Here is a 15,879-nt window from a genome sequence, read left to right as displayed (position 1 = left end):
GCTCTGTATCACTTTCGCCAATCACCTTTGCAGCTCTTAGCTTCATCCCACCCCCTCCGGTCTTCTCCTATTATTTTGCATTTCCCCCTCCCCCCACTACTTTCAAATCTCTTAGTACCTCTCCTTTCAGTTAGTCCTGACGAAGGGTCTCGGCCTGAAACGTCGACAGCACTTCTCCCTATAGATGCTGCCTGGCCTGCTGTGTTCCACCAGCATTTTGTGTGTGTTGTTTGAATTTCCAGCATCTGCAGATTTCCTCGTGTTTACTCATTATGATCTTGCACTTTTTTGTTTACCTGCAGTGAACTTTCTCTGTAGCTTTTCAAGTCAAGTCAAGTCACTTTTATTGTCATTTCAACCATAACTGCTGGTACAGTACATAGTAAAAATGAGACAACGTCTTTCAGGACCATGGTGTTACATGACACAGTATAAAAACTAGACTGAACTACATAAAAAAAACAACACAGAGAAAGCTACACTGGACTACAGACCTACACAGGACTGCATAAAGTGCACAAAACAGTGCAGGCATTACAGTAAATAATAAACAGGACAATAGGGCAAGGTGTCAGTCCAGGCTTCGGGTATTGAGGAGTCTGATAGCTTGGGGGAAGAAACCGTTACATAGTCTGGTCGTGAGAGCCGGAATGCTTCGGAGCCTTTTCCCAGATGGCAGGAGGGAGAAGAGATTGTATGATGGGTGCATGGGGTCCTTCATAATGCTGTTTCCTTTGCAGATGCAGCGTGTAGTGTAAATGTCCGTGATGGCAGGAAGAGAGACCCTGATGATCTTCTCAGCTGACCTCACTATCCGCTGCAGGATCTTGCGATCCGAGATGGTGCAATTTCCATATCAGGCAGTGATGCAGCTGCTCAGGATGCTCTCAATATAACCCCTGTAGAATGTGATGAGGATGGGGGGGTGGGAGATGGACTTTCCTCAGCCTTCGCAGAAAGTAGAGATGCTGCTGGGCTTTCTTTGCTATGGAGCTGGTGTTGAGGGACCAGGTGAGATTCTCTGTCAGGTGAACACCAAGAAATTTGGTGCTCTTTACGATCTCTACTGAGGAGCCGTCAATGTTCAGTGGGGAGTGGTTGCTCTGTGCCCTCCTGAAGTCAACAACCATCTCGTTTGTTTTGTTCACATTCAGAGACAGGTTGTTGGCTCTGCACCAGTCCGTTAGCCACTACACCTCCTCTCTGTAAGCTGACTCGTCGTTCTTGCTGATGAAACCCACCACGGTCATGTCATCTGCAAACTTGATGCTGTGGTTCGAGCTGTGTGTTGCAGCACAGTCATGGGTCAGCAGAGTGAACAGCAGTGGACTGAGCACACAGCCCTGGGGGGCCCCTGTGCTCAGTGTGATGGTGTTGGAGATGCTGCTTCCGATCCGGACTGATTTTATTCAGCATTGTTATTGTTTTATCGCAATGCACTGTGTAATGATTTGATCTGGATAAACAGTATGTAAGACAAGCTTCTCACTGTAACAGAATCAGAATCACTTTGCTGCCAGTTTGCGAAACATACCAGAATTGATTGAGGTTCAGTGCCAAGCATGAAACACAGGATAATAACATAATGACAATTTGGATGAAGGCATTGAAAATAACATCAGCAAATTTGCTGATGATACTAAGCTGGGTGGCAGTGTGACATGTGATGAGGATGTTAGGAGAATTCAGGGTGACTTGGATAGGCTGGGTGAGTGGGCAGATACTTGGCAGATGAAGTTTAATGTGAATAAGTGTGGGGTTATCCACTTTGGGAGTAAGAACAGGAAGGCAGATTATTATCTGAACGGTGTAGAGTTAGGTAAGGGAGAAATACAAAGAGATCTAGGAGTCCTTGTTCATCAGTCACTGAAGGTGAATGAGCAAGTGCAGCAGGCAGTGAAGAAGGCTAATGGAATGTTGGCCTTTATTACAAAGGGAATTGAGTACAAGAGCAAGGAAATCCTCTTGCATTTGTACAGAGCCCTGGTGAGACCACACCTGGAGTATTGTGTACAGTTTTGGTCTCCAGGGTTAAGGAAGGACATCCTGGCTGTAGAGGAAGTGCAGCGTAGATTCACGAGGTTAATTCCTGGGATGTCTGGACTGTCTTACGCAGAGAGGTTAGAGAGACTGGACTTGTACACGCTGGAATTAAGGAGATTGAGAGGGGATCTGATTGAAACATATAAGATTATTAAGGGATTGGACAAGATAGAGGCAGGAAATATGTTCCAGATGCTGGGAGAGTCCAGTACCAGAGGGCATGGTTTGAGAATAAGGGGTAGGTAATTTAGGACAGAGTTAAGGAAAAACTTCTTCTCCCAGAGAGTTGTGGGGGTCTGGAATGCACTGCCTCGGAAGGCAGTGGAGGCCAATTCTCTGGATGCTTTCAAGAAGGAGCTAGATAGGTATCTTATGGATAGAGGAATCAAGGGATATGGGGACAAGGCAGGAACCGGGTATTGATAGGAATTGATCAGCCATGATCTCAAAATGGCGGTGCAGGCTCGAAGGGCCAAATGATCTACTTCTGCACCTATTGTCTATTGTCTATTGACAACACAATAGACACCAGCAATTTAGAAGACAATAGTGAAAACAGCCATGAGCAATCAACAAACAGCAGAATAACATATGCAAATATCAATAATCAAACTTAAATAAGTGAACATATGAACAGACTCAGTAATAATCAACAGAACAAGGAAAGCGGGGAAGACCATTTAACACATGCTGTGTGGGGACAGGTAGGGTATTACACTAGAGTGAATTTTGTTGAGGAGCTCGATAGCTACAGGAAAGAAGCTTTGAAGGTAATGTGTAGTCCCGGTGGTGATGGACTTGTAGGGTCTTCCTGATGGCAATTTGGTGAATAGGTGATTGTTACGGTGGGTGGAGTCAGCAGTAATTTTTTCAGCTCTTTCTGTTGCTCTGGTGATGAACAGGCCTTTTTAAGTTGGTAGCTAACAACAAATGATCTTCTCTGCTGAGTGGACCACACTGCAACCTGGACTTGGAGAGGGAGGAAGCGACGGTGGTGCTCACAGAACTCTCAAAGATGGCTGAGTAAAAATTCATCAGGATACACCCTGAGAAGTTTCATAAGGAAGAACAATCTCTCCGAGAGATTGTATCTTGTACATGTATCTTGGTACGTGTCAATAATAAACCAATACCAGTACCCTACAAGTAAAGAACATTCCCCTACTTCTAAGTTTCCTTTAGACTTTTCACTATTATAAAACAAGTGAAATCAGCACCATAACTTACCATCCCATCACCACTCTCAGCTGCCCAGTCAAAACTCCAAACCCTACCACATAATGCTCCATACTGCCCCTTAGTTTTTTTTTTAGCATATATATTCCATCACAAAGTGATGTACATTGCTTGTTGGTTATATGAAGATGCATTTTGCATGTTGCAGTTTTGGCTGCAGTATTTCATGACTTCAGATCTTTCAGCTTCCCAAGCACCTTCTCCTTAGTGATAGCAACTACTCCCACTTCTGCTCCTTGACACACTTGAAGTTCTAGCATACTGCCAATAAGGACTGATGCAAAATACTTATTAAGTTCATCCACCAGTTCTTTGTCTTTCATTACTGCCTCTCCAGCATCATTCTCCAGTGGTCCAGTATCTACTCTTTCCTCTCTATTATTTTTTATATCCGAAAAAAAAACTTTTGGTATCATTTGCTATTAGTGGCTAGCTTACCTTCATATTCAATCTTTTCTCCCCTTATGGTTTTCTTTAGTTGCCTTCTATTGATTTTTAAAAGCTTTCCAATCCACAAACTTTCCACTAATTTTTGCTATATTATATGCCCGCTTTTGCTTTTATGCTGTCTTTTATTTCCCTTGTCAGTCATGTTTGCCTCATCCTCCCTTTAGAATACTTCTTCATCTTTGAGATGTATCTATCCTGCACCTTCCAAATTGCCCCCAGAAACTTCAGCCACTGCTGTTCTGCCATCATCCCTGTAGTGTCCCCTTCCTATCAACTTCAGTCAGCTCCTCTGTAATTCCCTTTACTGATGTACATATGACTTTATCTCAAGCTGCAGAGTTAGTTACCTGATTGTAATTAACTTGACTGAGTTTTTTGACATGAGGATGAGGGTGAATGATGAAGAGCTGTGGATGTTAGCTTCATGGATTTTGACAAGTTCCCTCATGGGAGGCCCATCCAAACGACTAAGATACAAGAGATCTGCGGCAAACTGGCCATGAATCTCATGCTATTGTTGCTATAGCTGTGGTGATATCACGTATCACGTGTCACGTGTAAGAATGTGATTGGACTGAGTTCTGAGCATGCACAGAAATGACAGAATGATCTAGAAACTTGTATGGTTTAAACGTAGTTGCTATTTGCTGTTAAATAAAAGTTCTAGTTATATTCTTCCAGAATATGGTTTGTTCTTAGTAACCCACAGTACGTATAAAGAACACAACAATAGCACACGGAGCTTCTCTTGATTTGACTGCTACAGAATTTGAAGTCTAAGAATCACTGACTGATCAATTCAATGCAAGGGAATGATCATGTCCATTGAAGTTGTATATTTTGTAATGTTATACTAGCATAATTATAGCAACGGTCAGTTATTAGTGAACAATAAAATCACATTCTCTTTGACACTCTGCATAACCTGTGGTCCTTGGAGAAAGTTAAAATCTGAAAGTTATAAACAGTAGGTAAATATGAAGATTATTACTAACTGATTAAATAAGCAAAAATATTTGCAGTCAAATAAAATAAAGAAAAAAATTAAAATATTAAATTTTTATTAAAGGTTTGCTTCATTATTCAAGAAATTGCTTTTTAAAGTTACCAATATAATCAATGCTTTGCTGACAAATGGAAATTTCAATATTAGCACCCTGATATATGCACCAACTTTAGAGATATGGGAATTCAGGAAATGATGAATATCTGCGTTTGTTTAGGGAACAGAGAAATATCTCACTACAAGGCAAAGAAACAGCATCAATTACTCTCAGCTGCAACTGGAGATGCTGAAAATACTCTGCAGTTCAGGAAGCATCTCTGGAGAGGAAACACAAATACTGATTCAGATTGGCAGCATTTCAAGAATTCAATAAAACTCATTTCAAGTTTATGTTACAGCCAAGCTTTTATTGTAAGTGTTGACCTTCTCCAGAGCTGTGGATAGGAGTTTATCGATCTCACTCACCCAGTGAGACACCCTTTATCACAAGGTGAGAAATAGCGATGCCCAGCATTACTTGCGCAGCACTCAGCTTTGTTTTCAATTGTTAAGATAATAAACCGGTCAATGAACACATTCAGCAAGGCCTGTCCAACATCTATACCAGGAATTTTAAACTACAAGTAATGCCATTTCACGGAAGAGATGAGCAATAACTATTTCCTCACCTTTCTCGGGTTTGATCCTTGCACCAACGTGATGCAATGTGTTAAATAACCTAAATCAGTGTTTTGCCAAGGCACTCTCTTCACCACCCTTAAAGGTTTTTACTGCTCAGCTGACCTGCCATTGGTTGCTTTGGGACAAAGAAGGCTGAAGAGAGATTTAATCATGATGTATACCATTATGAGAAGCTTGATAGGGAAGAGAAATTTCTCTGAATAGATGAGAGGAACCAGCACCATGTTTAAAGTGCTAATGTGCCCCAAGCTGTCTCTACACCTTGTGTAAGAAGCTGAGGTTAGGTTGAGCAGGACTTCAATGGCATCCACTATCACCAAGTTCAATGTTATTGCTATCGACCTAAAGCTTAGTTTGAGATAAATGCAGTGAATACAGGAGATGGTCAGATACTGTAGTGAACAGTTCAAGTAAATCCAAAATGCAATGGTAAGTAGGGATAGCGACAAAACATTGACATCATCCAGACAAAGCAGTCTATGGAATGAATGCCACCATCCACCATCCTAAACATACCTTATTCAGGCTCAGTTATGTCATAAATGCAAATGGCTTCCACCAGAAAGACTCCAGGAGGTGCATGAGAACATAGAAATTTTAAGTGCACCTTCATGTGACGTAATTAGAACCTGGTATTGTCCATTTGTAATTGCTCAGCTGAAGTCAAATGGTATGAAGTAATTCAAGAAGAAATCCTGCCATTGCTGATTAACCGGACTCGGAAAACTCACACTTGTTCCTCAACCAGACTTTATTTAGTTGTGCACAAAGAAAAAAGCATGGCCCCTGACACCAGACTGGTCTGAAGTCTGAACAGAGAAATTACACGTTATACAGAATTGACTCGCAGTTACGGGTAACAGTATGTATGTTCATGTTCTTTATTTACAAGATCAATTGCCATTCACAGCACAAGTGTTAAAAGTCATTATAAAGTACAAGCTAACAAATAATGATACTAGCTGGTAAAGTAATTGTCCTTTAGTTAGTGCGGGTGCTCCTTGTATTCTTCGAATGCATTCTTATCTCGTCTCTGTAAGCCAAAATGGCTCCAGTTCCCCATTGTGCAAATGCTCTTCAAAGGCCTTACTTGCCTTGGCTATCCGCAATCCGTCCTTGACTGGACATGATGTTAACCCTGGCCTTGCCACAACTTCCACAACCATTTCAGTGTGACTGAGCCTGATCTGTAAATTTAGTTTAACTGACTCCTACAGTGCATCCGAAGAAAGGATTAAAAAACAATGAAACCCACTGGAGACAGAGTGCTGCCTTTCTAAGCTGCACTATGAAAGGAACTATTGTAGCCTAGGTTCTTCAGCTTTACCGCGTGACAAGAAGCTTTACAAAAATATCAGTTCCAGTGGTCTTTACCAAATCATACAGTAGGGCCCAATAAATAACTCTTATACCTTTCTTTATGCTCAATACTTTCACAGAAATACTGAACAACAGACAGCATTAAACACTAATTCTAATTTGGAACAGAAATTCTCTGATATAGATGTAATACCTGTATGTTTGCTGAGATGTTTTCCTAAATCTACTAGCTTTTAAATCCATAGAAAAGATTCATAAAGGAAAGATTCTGTTGTCATGATGTTTTATAATATGTTTAAATCTAAAATTTTTATGATAATGAGATGGAATACAGAATGCACTCTCTCGGGCCAACACTCCCAATATTGGGATCTAATTACACTCAACCAGCTCCAAAAGGAAAGCATGTCCAAGCCAGACATTTGAAGTGGACCTTCTGCTCTAAGCCCTGTCCTGTCAACATTACCACCTGGACAGAGGAAATGACTCAAACTTTGTTAAGAGACTCTAATATTCACACTAATGTGTAGTTAACTCTGGACCACACTGCTCAAAATGGAGAAGCATGCAATGGGGTACAGATAACTTAGAATCTATTCCTTCAGAGCACTGGAAAGCCCAGTGTAAGCAATGGAAGGAGCACTAAACTACTCAAATAACTCACTCGCTCTCCTGACCTGGCTGTGGCAGCACCAGCAGATTACACACTGGCCTCATGATTCACCTCAGAACTCACAAGAGTGGAATCAAGTCACCCTCAATCCCAAGGGAAGCAGCTAAAATCACTGAGCACTGAAATAGAATATTTTATTGCTATATACTTGATAGCAATATCACTTTGGTAGACATTATGGCTATTACAAGCCAGAAGAAGATGACTACAGATACAAGCAAATTTAGAGAAGAATGAGTTGTTCTCCAATCTTGGCAATTCATTTGCATTGAGCTGTTCTCAAATCTTGGCAACCCAACCATCACACCGCCCGAGTCACACATTTTCCAAGTTAAGTTTAGAGTTGGTAATACAAATCTCAGAAGTATTAATGGCCATAGTGACTAAATTTGATTGTCAAGCTATGTGACATTTCTATGTTCTATGTTGTTTCATAATTTATTATTCTCTTAATCTTTGCAAATGTATTTGCTAGTGCTGCTGCATACTGTATCTACAGACATAAATATAAATACACATAGATATATAATTACTTCACATAGTTGCACGAATAACGGAATGTTTATTCCTCACAATGGAACTTCATCTGATAATCCATTATCAATCTGACGAACAGGTTACGCATGGTTAAATGATTATTTATCAATAACAACAGATGCACATCCTTGAGCCACAAAGATTAATGGTGGTTTGAGTATGTGTACTTAATTTAGATTGGTATAAAGCTGTTGTTTATAAGAAAGGTTGTATTAAGTATCTCACAGTAAGAGTAAGTGAACTCTTCTTCAATGCCTGCTTTTCCCACTTCATTCTCAGTTTATGTTTTCGTCAAAATCCTCATGCTTGGAAAGAACCAAAGGAGCCAGAAGGGTCCAGATGTAAAGGGAGCTACAAACCCATATGGAAGCAAACTTCATCCAAACTGCAATCCAGCTGCTTGAAATGCTCTTGAAATCAGGTCTGTGACTGAACGTAGAATATAAGAAAGTTATTACAGATTATCTTAAACTTTCCAGAAGTTGATCCGATAAATGGCTTTATCATTTATAAATGAAACCAAAGTGAATTTTTTTGTAAAAGTTAAACTTCTTTATAAACTACTGCCATGAAAGTACGCTGCACAGTAATTGGATACAAACACATAATATGTACAGCATGGTAGCGTAATGGTTAGCACAGGACTCTACAGTACCAGTGACCCGGGACCTGTTCCCACCACTGTCTATAAGGAGTTTATACCTTCTCCCCGTGACTGCATAGGTTTTCTCCAAATGTTTCGCTTTCCTCCCACAGTTCAAAGACGTAGCAGTTGGAAGGTTAATTGGTCACTGTAAATTGTCCCATGATTGTGCCACCAGGATTAAGACCATAAGACCATCCGGCACAGGAGCAGAATTAGGCAATTCAGAACATCAAGTCCACTCCGCCATTCCATCATGGTTGATCCCAGATCCCACTCAACCCCATACACATGCCTTCTTGCCATATCCTTTGATGCCCTGACCGATCCGGAGACGATCAACTTCTGCCTTAAATATACCCACAGTCTCGGACTCCACTGCAGTTTGTGGCAGAGCATTCCACAGATTCACTATAGGCTAACTGGCTTATAATTTTCTTTCATTTGCCTTTCTCCCTTCTTAAAGAGGAGTAACATTTGCAATCTTCCAGTTCTCTGGAACCATGCCAGATTCAAGTGATTCTTGAAAGATCATGATCAATGCATCCATTATCTCTTCCGCAACCTCTCTCAGGATTCTGGGATGTAGTCCATCTGGTCCAGGTGACTTATCCACCTTAAAACCTTTGATTTTGCCTTGTATTTTTTTTCCTTTGTAATAGCAATGGCACTCACTCCTGCTCCATGACACTCATGGACGTCTGGCACACTGCCAGTGTCTTCTTCAGTGAAGACAGATGCAAAGTACCCATTAAATTTATCTGCCATTTCTTTGTCCCCCTTTCCTACCTCACTAACATTATTTTCCAGTGGTCCAATATCAACTCTACATCCCTTTTACTTTTTATATAACTGAAGAATTTTTTGGTATCCTGTTTATATTATTGGCTAATCTGCCCTCATATTTCATCTTTTCCCTTCTTATAGCTTTTTCAATTGCCTTTGCTTGGATTTTAAAAGCTTCTGAATCATCCTACTTCCCACTCACTTTTGCTACATTATATGCCCTTTCCTTGGCTTTTATGCAGTACATAACTTCTTTTCTCAGTCACAGTTGCCTACCCCTGCCATTTGAGAACTTCCTCTGTGGGACGTATCTATCCTGCACCTCCGAACTATTCTCAGAATAGTTGTGCCACGAGTTCATCCACCTTATTCCGAATGCTACACAAATTTAAATACAGCACCTTCAGTCCTGCATTCTTCACCCTTTCGAATTTTGCCTCTGTGGTGCAATTTAGCTCTTTGCTCTGTCTGAATTTGTACCCAATCATTGGCTTGTCCTTCCTTACATTCATGTTACATCCACCACCTACTAGTAAACCTGCTGGCCCATCCTCAGCTCTATCATGCTGCTTCCCACCCCCCTGCCATATGATTAAATTGGGGGTTGCTGAGCAGTGCAGCTTGAAGGGCCAGGAGGACATACTCCGTGCTGTATCTCAATGAGTAAATAAACAAATAAATAATGTGCCTGATATTCCAACCAAACCATTGATCGTTTTAGATTAGGGTTAAAAGAGAGTAAACTGGACTTTTGGCCAAACATATTGGCTTGGCATTTCCTAAGAGGAGTGAAACACTCACATTTAATTGACACTGGAATCTTGAATTCCCATCAAAAACTTGCAGCCCAGACCTGATCAATGAGACTTCACAGAATACAGGGCCTTAAGATGGTAAATATTTGAATACTTGGAATCTATAGGTTTAATGTTAAGAATATGCCTCAAAAGTAGAGTTTTTTTCTTACCTATGCCAGTTAGTTAGTGTCATCATAACATACATAGATGCCAGGAAAAGAATGAAGTGGAAAAATGAGTAACTGTAATGAACTCCTTCCTTTTCATTGTCCTGAAATCGATGTACTTCTTCACAGCCCTCCTGGATTGATACACTTTCCAAAGATCCGGCATCTATATTATTGATGGAGTGGCCATGCCTCTGTGTGCAGCTCGACTTCCTAATGCTGACAAAACACAATATCGATAGAATTAGTTAAGAAATCAATAGTGCTCAGTTTTAATAAGCTGTGATTGTAAAGGGCTTAGGAACTTAGAAGACTGCAGCTCTGGAAAGGAACTGAATGAATGAACTGTTTAAGTCTGCCTAACCAGCCCTATACCCCTAATCTACATGTTAGTATCTCTCTGGTCTTCCTTTAATCTTTTCCCACAGTCTTACTCACTGGACAACCTGTTGTTCATAGTTGCTACTACATATGCATTTTTCCTTTTCTATCTGTGTTTGAGTGCTCAGTTTGTAGGAATCTCACATATATATTTACCTCTTCTTTCCATAAGCTTGAATACTGAAATAAAAACTCCATTGAATCTTATCTCTTGAAAGAGAAACAACATCAGCCTTTTCAATCTTTCCTGGATATCACTGTAGTTATGTTTTGTCCAGAAATATACACAGGCACTAGTCAAGGTATCTATATTCAATAGTTACGTCACCTTCTTTTTATACTACTCTGGGCTGTGCAGCCTAGTCAAAAATCTAAGTTGTGCACTCACCTGATGCTAGCTGAATTAACAATGTGAAATGGACTGCTATTGTCCTTTTGTTTCTATCTGTACTTCGAACTTTCAGATCAGAAAGACCTAGTTCCAGTGAGTTGCTTTCCATTTTAAATGTACTTTATAGAAGCCAGAATGAGTAGAGTGTGCCCTCTCCGACAAAAATGGTTAGCAGTAAATGAACACTGGTCTACATTTTCTGCAAGACCAAAGTGGAGCAAGGTTATCTAACGAAGCTGATCACTAGTTCTGGCCTCAACTGAGGAAGGTGAAGGAACTGCAGAGAAGCTTAAAGGTAGAGGTGTTCACAAATACACACACATTGCCAGGAGACAATGGATCCACACAAGAATCATTTTTAAAAACCAATGGATTGTTCTTACTAAAAATACTGCTGGAGATCACAGAATCCAACTTCAGATGCAGCTGGTGAGAATGCACTGGGAAAAATAAGTTCAGGTTTTGGCACTCTCTCCCAGGAAGAATAATGCACCTGATTGGCACAAAGGCTAAAAGTGGCAAATTGTTAGGACAGGTTGCAGAGACTGTTGGGGTTCTGAACAGGGCTGAGAAAATTGGTAAGTTCTAAATACCAGAGGGACAGTAGAGCTCCAAAAACCTCAAAATAAGACTGTATCCTTTATTCTAGTCCATCATCAATGAGGGGAGAGGAGAAGTGATCCTTGTTCCATCTATAAAATATATTGACCAATAAATGTATGTCTTAGCACATAGATTTATATTCATAGATTAATAATGATTAACAACCTGAATGTAATTTTGAGTATTAGACCACTGTGGAGTCAGAAAGCACATCTTCATAGCATAGCTTTGTGATAGTCGGAAAATTTCCCTGTAAAATGTTGTGGAGACTGGGTCAGAATTGACATTTATACACAAATCAGCTATGAAGAATTCACCACAAAACAAACTTGAAGCATGTTCCAAATTTCCTGTATCTTCCCGATATAATTAGTCTGACTTCTTAAAAATACTGGTTACATTGTGGCTTTTGTCAAAAATAATGCTGAAGGCCAGTGTTGTATTACATTTGTAATAAAATACCAAAGTAAATAGTACTCATGATTACCTCAAATATAAGATGCAAATAAGAAATAAAACTAATCCGACAATGCATTGGATATCCCATTTTAATCCTCTGTCTAAGGCATTAGTTGTGATTGCAGTGTTGTTATTTAAGTCAGAGCTGGGATTTGTCTGTTCAAAGAAGCTCATTATGATGGGATTGCATTTATCATCTGAAAACAAAACACAACCAAAGGTTACACTTACTCTGAAGTAAAGTTCATCTTTTAATCAACAAAAATATCTTATGTTGGCTAATACTCCCTTGATTAATGTTTTCTATCCATAAGTACCTTTTGGTAACGTGTTCATTATGCAAAAGTTAGCTTTAAGTCCAAGGCCAAAGAAGCCAGAGAGTATTTACAATGTATTTCATTACAAATAATAGCTAACAGATTTTTTTTGTTTGTAATTAAAATTACTTGATGGTTATTCATTTGGACTTTAATTCTGACCAATCAAGAATTTCTATTGAGAGAAAGCAATTTCATTTTGATAAGCAAACAGAAATTCAAGTGCTTTCCTGAACTCGCTGTGAGAAAGATCAGAATTTTGAGATAATTCTGATAAAAATAAAATAGATTTATTTTTCCAGTCTGCCAGATAATCTTTCACTTTCAATTACAATACATAAAGTTCAAAAGGTATCCATTGTCAGTTGCTAAGCCAATACACATTTGCAGTAAGCAGAGAATCCAACCCTGACACACATACTGAAGTATGATGTACCTACATACTGTTTATGTGTTGCAATTAGGTTATTTTTAGTTAGTAAAATCTACCAAACTTAGCAACAGTTTGACAGCTTATGTGCAGAAGCTAAGTTAGCAGAGGAGATCTACAATGGTCATATTTATTTCAGCAACTGAAATCTTAATCAAAAGATACAGTTGATCAATTAGCTCCCATAATTAGATAGTAGATTAAAAAAAAGAAACAGGTCATTTGAAAGAATATTTCAGAATATTGCTTGTTACCTTTTTAGAAAATATATTATAAATATGAATTGTATGGTACTGTGCAAAAATCTTAGGTATATATATAGTAGTACATGGAACTGTAGCAATTTTATGCATTGCACTGTACTGCTGCCACAAAAAAAACAACAAATTTCATGACATGTGAGCAATGATAAACCTGGTCCTGATATGGGTCTCTATTGTGGACTGAGAGTGGGAAGGGAGCAGGGAGAGGGGCATCATGGTTGGAAAAAGAGGATAGAGTGGGGAGCACCAGAGAGACATCAATAAACCAATTGTTTGGAATCAAGTGACGTTCCCTGGTGTCTCACAGCTAGGTGTGTCTGCACCCGTGCCACCCCCCACCCCTGGCACTCCTTCTCTGCCACCTGTCCCACACCTGTCTTGCTGCACTCTACCCTCACCATTCTTAACATGCTTTGCTCCTGCAAGATTTACAAACCCCGCTCCACTTTGACAAATACAGTGGTCTGCAAAGGTCTTGGGCACCTTAGTTTTTTTTATATATATGTGCCTAAAATGTTTAAGATGCTTCTACAGTACTGTATTATTAATCATTTAATCATTTGTTTGAAATTTAAGTCAGGCTTCTGCTTCTGAAATCCTCAACTACTTTCTAAGCTGATGTAAACCACATAAAGACAAGAACACTTGCTGTGTTGAACAAAGAACAATACAGCACAGTACAGGCCCTTTGGCCTACAATGTTGTGTCTAGTAGTCTCTTAAATTTCACTAGTGTATCTGCCTCCACCACAGGCTCAGGCAGTGTATTTCACGCACCAACCACTCTCTGAATGAAAAACCTTCCTCTAATATCCCCCTTGAAGTTTCCACCCCTTACCTTAAAGCCATGTCCTCTTGTATTGAGTAGTGGTGCCCTGGGGAAGAGGTGCTGGCTGTCCACTCGGTCTATTCCTCTTAATATTTTGTACACCTCTATCATGTCTCATCTCATCCTCCTTCTCTCCAGAGAGTAAAGCCCTAGCTCCCTTAATCTCTGATCATAATGCACACCTTCTAAACCAGGCAGCATCCTGGTAAATCTCCTCTGTACCCTTTCCAATGCTTCCACATCCTTCCTATAGTGAGGCGACCAGAACTGGACACAGTACTCCATTGTGGCCTAACCAGACTGAATCAACTATCAGTAGAAAGGCCATTTTTGAAAAACAAAGAATTGTAGATTAAGCTTCTTCAAGCTGAAGCACAACTTTGTCCCTTTGGAAGAAAGTGAAGAGGGAGGAGCACCAGACAGAGGTGATGGGGAGGCAAGGTGATAAGGTGAGGCAGGGAAACTTTTATAATGTTTATGCTATTGATAATGCTGTTTACAACACCTTTTATAATACTTGCTGGTATTCATGTATTTATGCACGTTTTGATCTATATCTGTCCTTTAACTTGTAACATTATTTTAACGTAATTCTTATCATTGTTAAATGTTGCTGTTTTTTTAGCTGCATGGTGTACCCAGATCAACACACCGCAGCAAATTCCTAATATAGACAACGTAAATGTATATATGGTGAATAAAGTTGATCCGTGATACATATCTGAATGAAGGTTTGCAAAGAATGCTGCAGTTCTTTTCTATTGCACATTTTTCAACTTCCTTATCTCCAGCACAAACAGATCCCAAGTTCACATGCCTTCCACAACCTTAAGTCCAGCTTTAATACCTGGGTGAACCTTTGCTAGAGCACGTTGGATATGGAACGAAGCAGTCCTTTACTTTCTGGGTTTTTTTTTTCATTCATACATTCAACGTGCCAGACAGTGAGTGCAGAAAAAGGGACAAAGTTGTGCTTCAGCTTGAAGAAGCTTAATCTACAATTCTTTGTTTTTCAAAAAATGGTCTTTCTGCTGATAGTTGATTCAATCAACACACCAAGTGTTCTTGTCTTTATGTGATTTACATCAGCACAGAAAGTAGTTGAGGAGCCTTCTGTCTTCTCCTCTCAGATTCCCTCTTCTCCAGTCCTTTACTTCACCCCCTCCCCTCTCCCAGTTTCACCTATCACCTACTACCTTATACTTATTCCTCCCCTCCTCTCACATTCTTAATCTGACTTCTCACCTCTTTTTTCCAGTCCTGATGAAGGGTCTTGGCCCAAAATGTCGACTGTTTACTCTTTTCCATAGATGGTGCCTGGCCTGCTGGGTCCTTCCAGCATTTTACATAGAAACATAGAAAACCTACAGCACAATACAGGCCCTTCAGCCCACAAAGCTGTGCCGAACATATCCCTACCTTAGAAATTACTAGGCTTACCTATAGCCCTCTATTTTACTAAGCTCCATGTACCTATCAGAAAGTCTCTTAAAAGACCCTATCATTTCCACCCCCACCATCGTCACCGGCAGCCCATTCCACACACTCATCACTCTCCGAGTAAAAAACTTACCCCTGACATCTCCTCTGTACCTCCTCCCCAGCACCTTAAACCTGTGTCCTCTTGTGGCAACCATTTCAGCCCTGGGAAAAAGCCTCTGACCATCCACACAATCAATGCCCCTCATCATCTTGTATACCTCTATCAGGTCACCTCCGTTGCTCCAAGGAGAAAAGGCCGAGTTCACCCAACCTAATCTCATAAGGCATGCTCCCCAATTCAGACAACATCCTTGTAAATCTTCTCTGCACCCTTTCTATGGCTTCCACATCCTTCCTGTAGTGAGGTGATCAGAACTGAGCACAGT

General features: G+C 40.1%; 1 protein-coding gene across 1 annotated transcript in view; it reads right to left on the bottom strand.

The window, feature by feature from the left end:
• Positions 1 to 6,149: 6,149 nt before the first annotated feature.
• The window catches only part of LOC140725099 (serine incorporator 1-like), an 89,122-nt gene continuing 79,392 nt past the window's right edge, over positions 6,150 to 15,879 (bottom strand). The window contains exons 8-10 of the mRNA XM_073040110.1: positions 12,202 to 12,370; positions 10,343 to 10,558; positions 6,150 to 8,375 (exon numbers count right to left, since the gene is read on the bottom strand). Of these exons, the coding sequence (XP_072896211.1) occupies positions 8,222 to 8,375; positions 10,343 to 10,558; positions 12,202 to 12,370 (539 nt within the window). The 3' untranslated portion in view covers positions 6,150 to 8,221. The remainder of the gene's footprint in view (positions 8,376 to 10,342; positions 10,559 to 12,201; positions 12,371 to 15,879) is intronic.

The sequence above is a fragment of the Hemitrygon akajei genome, chromosome 1, assembly GCF_048418815.1.
Source record: "Hemitrygon akajei chromosome 1, sHemAka1.3, whole genome shotgun sequence".
NCBI classification, from domain to species: Eukaryota; Metazoa; Chordata; class Chondrichthyes; order Myliobatiformes; family Dasyatidae; genus Hemitrygon; species Hemitrygon akajei.
The sequence above is the reverse complement of the archived record's forward strand: the minus strand, read 5'-3'. Positions and strand labels throughout refer to the sequence as shown.